Source organism: Mus pahari, chromosome 6, assembly GCF_900095145.1.
Source record: "Mus pahari chromosome 6, PAHARI_EIJ_v1.1, whole genome shotgun sequence".
Taxonomy (NCBI): Eukaryota; Metazoa; Chordata; class Mammalia; order Rodentia; family Muridae; genus Mus; species Mus pahari.
This window is the reverse complement of record NC_034595.1, coordinates 34376617-34386616: the sequence shown is the minus strand read 5'-3', so window position 1 is coordinate 34386616 and position 10000 is coordinate 34376617. Positions and strand designations below refer to the sequence as shown.

General features: G+C 37.8%; 1 protein-coding gene across 8 annotated transcripts in view; it reads left to right on the top strand.

The window, feature by feature from the left end:
* Nfib (nuclear factor I B) overlaps positions 1–10000 on the top strand; it is a 217124-nt gene that overhangs the window by 205415 nt on the left and 1709 nt on the right. For all 8 annotated transcript variants that reach the window (XM_021199960.2, XM_021199958.2, XM_021199957.2 and 5 more), the window contains one exon: positions 5080–10000. This exon is cut by the window's right edge and continues 1709 nt beyond it. In XM_021199960.2, coding sequence (XP_021055619.1) covers positions 5080–5097 — 18 coding nt within the window. In that variant the 3' untranslated portion in view covers positions 5098–10000. The remainder of the gene's footprint in view (positions 1–5079) is intronic.

Below are 10000 nucleotides of genomic sequence, written 5' to 3'. Positions count from 1 at the left end.
ATGTAACATAGTATATCTAGACTAGACTTAACTAACCTACCTGAGCCAATTCTTTTCAGATCTTTTTTTTTTTTTTTTTGCTTTAGCAGAGGAAATTCCTTCCAGCATGTTTTTGGAAAAGATATTAAAACCAGCATGTTAGTAATTTATCAAGAAAAATGTCCTTTGGCCAAAAGAATAACAGGTAACACCTGAAACTGGTGCAAAGCAATTGAAAGCAAATTTTTCTAAATTACCGTTTTCTGTGGTCTTCAGGGTCTCACCACTATCTGTTAACAATATGGCTACTTTAATTATTCAACAGACTTTGTATAAACCTACCAAATCTTTGTTCTCTATTACCTAGTATTGCTCAAGTTTCTTAAAGGAGTTCCTATAATCCTTGAAGGAAAATCAATCTGTCAATCTAAATGGCCAATAGTATGATTCCCCTGGACAGTATTAGTATAATTAGAATGCTGACATGCTATGACCTAATATTGGAATGCTTAATTCATTATGAAATTAGCAATGATTAGTAGTTACATGGATTGAGCCATTCTTCCAATACCTCTCACTGTTTTAGTGACCTCAGACTAATAGGTGAAGTATGTTACTTTGGTTCCTGCCTCAACTAATGACTTCATCTATGTTTCCTTGACACCCATGGTTCTGGTTGGTAATTGTGTTAAAAGCCAAAGAACCAATCACTTTTGGCCTTGAAGCCACTGCCACAGGATGAATTTATTCATTTAGTTTTGTAATGACCAACAGATGTTGTTTCGGCACTCACTGCTGTTTTGTTCTCTTTGAGAGATAAAGAATCGATTCACTCCGTTAGTGGAACAACTTTGGTTTATCCAGGTTAAGAAGTATACATAGAGTGAGTTTTAAAGGCATGGTTGGACTATGTATAAATCTACCAAACCCTTGTGCTGTATTACTAAGTGCATCTCAAGTTTCTTGAGAGTTTCAAACCGCTTTCCCTCATAGTGTTCACTGCAGTGTTACAGGGGAACTACTTTTTGCTTCCCAAGAAGGCAGATCTAGAGACTTTGAGGTTTGTAGCCTCTGACAATTCACTTATTCACTCAGTGCACAAGTCCCCTTGTCAACATTGTCTAGGTTATGATATAGTTTGTGTGGCATTATGGCGAATTCATTGACTCCTGAAGCAAATACCTTAAGAAAGTTCTGTCCCAAAAGTTCTTTCCAAGGTTGGACTGATATGTGTCTTTGTCAGAAAGCAATGTTGCATAGTGAAAGGTCCATGAGACACAGACAGAATGTTAATATCTGGGGCTACATGAGAGAGTTTGGCCTTTCTTTCCACATGAGAGGGAATACTGATAGCCATTTCAGGAGTTCATAGGTAAAACACCAAAGATGGAATCTTATGTTCACCAGCGTGGTTATGACCTACAGTGTCTCCCTTTGTGCTAATTCTGTGAATTGAATCATCATAGATCTGTATCTTTCTAATTCAGTGTCTTCCCTGTTACCCTGAAACTCTTCCATAAATAATTTGATAAGTTGCTTCAACAAAGATGAGACTACAGTGTAAAATGAATCAGGGATGTCACCTCCCTGACTATATCCTAAGTCAAAGGAATTGGCTTCTGTATCTTCCCTGTTGGGGGAGAGTCAGTCTACACAGTTGATCTTAGTAAAGGGAATATGTTTCCCAAAATATTCAACATTTTGTTTCTGGAATTTTGGTTTAGCTCTTGTGTGTTTTGCATGTAATATCTCATAATAAATGCCATCAGGATTAGCTGTGTTTTGATTTCTGATGCTGCCAAAATCTTTTGAACTTTTAATCCTGATTTTGCATAGATGTATCCTTTTCTTACTACTTTTGTTTTTAGTGGTTATGGGTAGCAAATGTTTTCTAGATATATGTTATCAGATTTGAGTAAGATTCATCTTTAGTTTATAGGTGATTTGACAAAAATTTAATGACAACAAAATAAACACAGCTTGGAGATCCATATTGCTATCTTGGAAAGTTTTAGAAATCCTTTTAGTTTTCTTGTGAACCTCTTACCAGTCAAAGTATAGACTTTAAAAAAATTGAACAAAAATTCATACAATTTTCACTCCACCATGAAGACCAGATATATTACATATGTACTAGATGCACATATGTAAATGTTAGATGATGATATTCATCTGTACTAGGGAGTCACAGAGTAAATGGTGCTTATGTATTTTCAGTGAAGAACTATGAAAATTTAGGTGTGTTTTTAAATTAAGTGATCTAATTTGGTTTAACTTTTCACATTGTTACGTAGGCTTTGAATTACTTTTTCCATGATCCCCTCCCCATTCCTCAAGGGAACTGCTGTCAGAGCTCTAAAGAATGTTCCTTATAATTCTGAACTTAACCTATGAATTGGTGATGAGAGGCTTGTAAAACTCATATATGAGGTCTGCATGGTGTTCATGTTTGAGATTTATTCTGCCCTAAAGATTTGTAAAGAGTGTCAACAAATGTATTACCCTGCAGTGTCTGTATGACCATAATGTAGGCCAGGGGATTTAGAAGGTTTAACCAAACATTTAAATTAAATTTGGTACACATTCTACAGCATGAACTGTCTGTGTGATGAGCAACCATTTATCCTGGATTCTCATCCTTTCTCTAAGTAGTTGATAGAATTATCCTTTTCGGAGCCACCTCTATCATTCAAATGTTAATACACTCTCTCCAAAGCACAAGCTCTTTAGATGATGCTGAAGCTCCTCTAGTTGGGGATGCTTCTTGATTTTACAAGATAGCTTGCTTGTTGTTGATGCTGTGTTTTACAGCCAAGGATTATCTGTTGAGCTAGACTTTTTGTTTTGACAGGTATGTCTTACTTTACATTAAAAAAAATAATAGATGGCTATTTTGTAATTTCCCTTGTTGTTAAGAAATAGTATCATCTATAGCCAGACTCTATAAGGATAGATAAGACTGGGCCATTTTTGCCCCTGTAGCGTTTACCTTTCAGTCAGTAAGATAATTGCAGATAACAGATGATTATGATATGAAGTAATAAATGCTGTAATAGGACTCTGTACAGAGTGCCATGAAGCACAGTTGAAGTGAAAATAAGTTTCTTGGTACATTATGTAACTTTGTTCCCAGTCAATGCTACAAACTACAGAAATAATTCTGAAGATGTGTGTAGGAAGAGAGAAATATGTGAAAAACAGTCAAGTCTCTCAGAAAAGATTTTAGTAAAAATATGCACTCTTTAGAATTAGGATAATTCAACAACTAAGGAAGACTTGTAAACTGGTGTGTGTTATTTTTTTGCATAAACTTGGTATGGAACATCTCAATTTTAAATTCAGAGATACTCAGATGGCAATGTATCCATAAATAAAATGTAATCAAGGTCAACACTTTTTAAAAATATCCCAGTGTGATAGAAGCCAGTGATTTGTCGTCCAAAACTCATCTGCCCCCCCCCCCCCAACCCATGATACCAAACTGAACGGTTAGCAAAGTGAGAGCCGGGTGTTGCTGCTGTTGATCTGGTCACCTAATCATAAAATCCATTGAGAAAAAGAAATCACTTGTTTCTGTTGATGCATTGCTGAGCAATATGTACCTAGACATGCAGAAATAAGCCATGTTATATACTGAAGTGTCTTCAGAGTTAAAAAAAAAAAAAGTTATGTGTCTGGTTTTTGAAATCTAAAAGTGCTTCTCTGTATTAATTGCCATCCTGTTTTCTATGCCTTTAAGGGCCAAACCTGAAAAGATAGGCAGGTCTAGATTCCTAACTACAATCCATTTCACCTATAGTTTCAACAGTAGAGGAACTAAAATTTAAAACGTGGGGCATGTGTCATGCCAGAGCATTGCTAATCTGGGGACAGAACTGTCTGTGCGATGTTTCCTTGGTACAGTGATGCAGCTGCTATGTGGCTGACATTAGCGCCAAGTTGCATATCAATATAAACAATGCCACAGATTAGGTGTATCCCAAAATGTCTGGGGCGGGGTGTGTTTTGTTTTGTGGAACTGTAAATCTGGCGTTCCTTTTCTCCGTATGATGCTTTTATAAAAAATTATGCCAGGGGCAACTAGAGAATTCTTTTTTCAAATATGTTTTTAAATCCCAAGGCCAATATAGGCTGACACACAGCTGACGGGTAAGAGACAGTGCTGCTGGCTCAAACCACTCGCCTTCTCTTTCTTGTCATCCTGACTGCATCCCAAATGTGCCATCATTCCTGGTGGTAAAGTCTGGGAATGCCCAGGGCCCTGTTGCCAGCCAATTGAGGAAAAATGAATTGAAAGGAAATCTTTGGTTCTATCTAAGGAAATTATAGAGGAGAGCAGGAAAGCACCAGAGAACCCAGCAGCCCCCGAGCTGCACCCTCCACAGTGGGCTTTTGTACAGAATGCAACCAGCTGGGCTCTGTGTGGTCCAGGATAGACATCCACTTGGTTATCTAAAACTCTTCAGTTATGTGTGATCATTAGGCATTTCACTATATATGCACATGACTGAAACTGTATTATTTTCTCATGTGAGAGAAAAAATATGTAGTTCATTGCATTTTCAAATGTATGTAACTCAACAGGTAGATAAATCCATCTTACCCAGAATGTCTTGTGAACTAAAGATTAAACACAACTAATGTATCTAGCAAACTACAATAGTCTAGTATTGCTACAAATTTATGCTTTTTGTCTTTTTTGTTTGAACAATGAAAATCATATTGCATACAGTGCATTGAAATGGGTCAGATATTTAAAAAAGAATATCCTTAATTAACTACAGTTCAGCAATTGTGAATGTAGTTCATTTTGTGTTTTTCTGCATCTTAGTTATTAGATCTTTTCATTGAAGCAAGAGATCATATAGATTATATCTGTATGATGTGTATAATCTAGAAGTTATCATATACATATAGATGCATAATATATAATGTAGCAAAGTCAATGCATGCTATTAATTATTAAATTTTATTAAAATTTTGGTTTAAAAAGTTAAAAATATAACAGTTGTAATTTAATGCATTTTGAATTTATATTTGTGACATGGCTGGAGATTTTAACCCTGTCTCTTTCTTTTTTCCTCCCTCTCCTCTCAACAGTCCTGGTACCTGGGCTAGCTTGGTCCCTTTTCAAGTGTCAAATAGGACACCCATCTTACCGGCCAATGTCCAAAATTATGGTCTGAACATAATTGGAGAGCCTTTCCTTCAAGCGGAGACAAGCAACTGAGGGGAAAGAAACACATCCGTAGTATAAGAAAATTAGGGGAGAAACACCCAACAAAGGAAAAGAGGAAGACTGGACCACAGGGAGAAAGGAGAGAAACTGAAGAAAGAAGACGGTAGACCAGCATTGCAGCACTTACAGTCACTAATTCCCTTAAGGTTGAGACTATAGTGACAGGAAAGGGTCAATGACATCTCACTGATGCTAGACTGCAGCCCCTGCACCGTAGCCTTTGTTACATGAAGTCCGCTGGGAAATAGATGTTCTGTCTCTATGACAATATATTTTAACTGACTTTCTAGATGCCTTAATATTTGCATGATAAGCTAGTTTTCTTGGTTAGTATTCTTGTTGTTTACGCATGGAGTCACTATTCCTGGTTATCTCAACAGCGAAGGCTAGGAGGCAGCGTCAGAGGTGCTGGGGACAGAGCCATGAGCCAGCCATTTTATAAGCACTCTGATTTCTAAAAGTTAAAATTATATATATATATATATATAAAAAAAAATCTCTGTAGCCTTTAGTTATCCGTACAGATTTATTAAATTTTGGCCCTTAACCCAGCCTTTTCCAGTGTGTAACCCAGTTTGAAATCTTAAAAAGGAAAAAAAAAAAGAGTAAAAAGAAAAATAGGGAAAAAAAAAAATGGTTTGAACTCAAAGGCTCTATGGAAGAAATGCCTCTATGTGGGTAAAGGGTTACCTCTGCATGCAACAGTAAAAAGTAATATAATATTTTCCCCACAAAAGAAACACTTAACAGAGGCAAGTGCAATTTATAAATTTATATCTAAAGGGGAATCATGATTATAAGTCCTTCAGCCCTTGGACTCTAAATTGAGGGGATTAAAAAGAATTTAAAATAATTTTGAGCGAATTTATTTTCCCCTCAGTTTTTGAGGGCATTTAAAAAGGCATTAAATCAAGACAAATCATGTGCTTGAACAGAAAAAATAAAAATAAAAAAAAATATTGAAAACACAGCACTTAGGTTGGCTTAGCTGCAGCCTCCTCAGAGGTCGGATTATTTATTTAAAATTACTGGTTGCATCAAGAACCCATAGGGTGTACAAACGGTTCTATACAATCTGCATCGTAGAGACAAAGAGGCAGGGAAATCCGTGTCACAAGGGTAAAGCTCCCTGTGTACAGGCTGGGAACGCCAGGTAGGCTAGGAAAACCCGCTCGCTCTTTAAAGAAGTGCCATCAGGGTGCTGGGAACATGCATGGTGCTTTCGGACATTAGCCTTGTTCAACACATTTCTCGTATTGACAGATCTATAGTGTGCATGGGCAGACACATGCTGCCTCTATGTCTCTTAAAAATTTTAATTAAAAGTACTCTTTCCAGTAATCCTAATTTGCACGAAGATATAATGTCCACATTACGTGCCTTGCCTTGAAATCTAAAAAAAAAAAAAAAACAAAAGACAAAAAAAAAAAGAAACCACAAAAGTGACATCACTACACTTGTTTTGCTGCATTTATTATCGTTTTAAATCTTTACCATTTTTATGACAAAATATTTTGTACTCCAGACGAAGAAAAATGTGTGACATCATGGATTTTTTAGACAGTTACACCTTTATCTCACATTTATAAAGCATATCATGGCTGTGTATAGTTGCCGCTTAAAAATTGTAATCGACCAGCAATATTTTCAGTATTTTGGTGTTTTTTCTATTAACCTTTCATGTTTTTCATCTTCCAATTAATATTTGGGGGGAGGGGTTTCAAATTTATACGAATTATGCAATACCAAGTTTTGCCTATGTAGGTAGTGCTTTTAGCTGTATTGGTTATTATAGGTAAGTACACAGATTTTAAAAAGAAATAATGTATGCCTTTTCGTTTGTTTGTTTATTTGTTTGTTTGTTTTAATTGACCAAAGTGGGTACTGCTATTTTTGCAGTGTGATGAGGTCCTTTTGTGTACTGAGAGATGGACAGGGGATTTTTTTTTAATATACATATATAAATATATATATATTCAGGGGTGGGTGGGAGGATTTTTAACCCTTTACAGTGTAGCAGTGAAGCACTGCACCCTGAGATGGGCCTGGGCTGCAAAGCGACTGTTCTGCCTACTGTGACAAACTTCAACTTCAACAGGTCCCCGCCCCCCCTACTTTCCCACCTGGGGTGCAAGCTGAACTCCTTTCTGGTTTCCAAGCTAAGAAACCAGGAAGAAAAGCAAGCACAGCGAGGCCTCCTAGAGGCCCACTTAGAGGAACTGCCCTATCTTATTTTAGTTGTTATTGATAGTTTTTTTTTTTTTTTTTTCCTGAAAGTTCCGCAGCCACAGTGGAGAGTGAGCCTGTCTCATATTTGGCAAAGACATTTCTTGAAGTGCCCACATAGCAGATGTTGGCTGTTTCACACTTTTGAGTTTAACACAGGAATAAGATTTCTTCTACCAAACACATCCCCCCATCTGGAGGGAGAGCTCCCCTATTCCCTCCCTGCCCTCTTTCATTTTGTTCATGACAGGATATGATGTTCCTGTGACTTACTACTTCAAAGTGGATGGCGTTGCACTTAGGATTTTCTTCTTGGACATCCAGAAGTTTGACTAGAGAGAGGGCTGCTCTTCTTGAGTGTATTTGTACTGATAGATTAAAAGCAAAGTTCAGTTTTTAAGGAACAAAGGTAAATCAATACTCTTATTTTACCTGCCCCTGTAAACTGGAAAGTGGAGCAGAGGGAAATATAGAATTTTAAGCAACCAATTTTCCTGTGGATGAATTAAGTGTGTTTGATAATGATGGGGGGAGGGAGTTCTTTTGAAGGGGTGGTACTTCAAGTTTATATTTGAGTTTATTTCCCCTGAGGACTAAAGGTGAATGGAGACCAATTTTATTTTGTCTTTTCCTCGCCCCCACCTGGTCCTATTACTGGAGTAATAGTAATGGAGTGTATCCATTACTCCAAGGAGATCGTTGAGAATTAGTGACATACACAGTTGGCTGTCAAGAAGTTCTCTTGACCCCACCCCCAGCCCCACCCCAGGCCCTGCCCTAGTAAATAAACTGTCAAGTGTATGCATAGCAGATCATGTAATAGTGAGTACTTGAGAATGATGCTCCGAGGCCCGAGATTATATCTGACTAGTCCATTCATGTCCGTCCACATGCTGGTTAGCACAGTGGGATTCTAGGACCGAGGTTCTAAGAAAGGCCAGCCATGTCTGTGATGCTCGCTCTGCAGATAACAGATCCTCTCAGCCAAGCTCATAGTGTCTTTCTGACCTATTTGCTGAAGAGTGCAACCCTACAGGACACAGTATTCTTTCCAGGCAATCCCCTCTCCTTGTCACCAGTGAATGAACAATTGTTGCTGAAGTACATGGCACACTGTGGGCATCCCTGCCTGCCTCTTGGGTACAGAGACCTAGGGCAAGTGTTCCTTTTTTTTTTTTAAAACCTAGTTCAATGTTTCTTCTTTTCTTTGAGATAAACTTATTAAAAAAGCACTACTATAGAAAATCTCAAATCCATGTTTAGCCTATTTTTTTTTTAAAACCAGGAAGTATATTCTGACGAAGGGCCCCACTTTTGCAGGTCTTGCACGCCCCTTCCTTACCCAGACTGCAGAGCTTCAGGATGGTGACGGTCACCTAAGGGCATCTGTAAGGGGTGGTGTCTCCCGCCACCAGCTCGTGGCACTGTCCAGCCTTTGTTGTATTGCTTTGCAGCCCACCACTCACAGTGCCTCTAAAGTGTGTTTTCCCGAAGTGACGTGAGCAGTCGAGACTTGCCTAAGGGGGGAAAAAGAAACCTGAGAGGCAGTGAAGGAGACTGTACATAAAGACATGGCAAAACCTTAAGTATAGCAATATAGTTATCGGGTAATGTTCGGGTGGGCAGCTCCATTATAAAGTATGTGAATGAATCTGTGAAGCTGCGAGGAGAGAGAAGAGCGTGGTCTTAATGAACCGCCTACCTTGTAGACAGTAATTTGTACACTGTATAGTTTTGTTAAGAATTTTTTTTAAATTAAAATTCCCATGTTTGTAAAGCTAACTTTTTAACAATTATAATGGAACTGTATGTTGTTTCCATTTTTAAAGTAAACAAGAATATTCCTTGTTTAGAGACTGGACTCGAGTTAAAACTCTCCAGGCTCTTAAGTTATGTATTAAAAAAAAAAATCTGTCCATGTTAGGAGATATTTCACAGATTCTTGTGCTTGAAAAGCATAGGACGCTAATCCTTTTTAAAAAAAAAGTGTAAATGGAGAAAAGTTATATTTTATGAAGGTTATTTTGTTGTATTTAGTATTGGAAAAGTTGGTTTTCAGAGCATTTCAGAATGTCGGAAGCACCGCTGTCTTTTTGTTAGTATATATGACCTTTTAGCAAAGGTTTTCTCCTCTTTTTTTTTTTTTTTTTTTTAAATTTTGTGATTATTCCATGATGGTATTTAAGGTTAAGTTTCACAGAGCATTCAGGATAGGCAGAAAACAGAACAGTGCGATGTCTCACATAGTGTGTCCTCAGGGAGCAGGATCCTCGATTTGTGACTTGTAGCTTCAAAAGGACTCAACGGCAGAGACTGCACCGGAACATCTTGAGCAGCGAAGCAGGGCATGTTCTCTACCTAGACGCAGATTCTATGTACCGTGTGAAACGATGAAGGCTGCAGAAAGTTACCCCATATCAGTGGACAGTATTCCTTCTCCATGAAACAATGCTACAATCTTGCTGGCAGATAGGCCCCAAGCATGACATTCAATATTGCTTACATGTTCCTGTCAAGGTCTTTTGTTAACATTAACCAGCTGCATGCTTCCTGGAC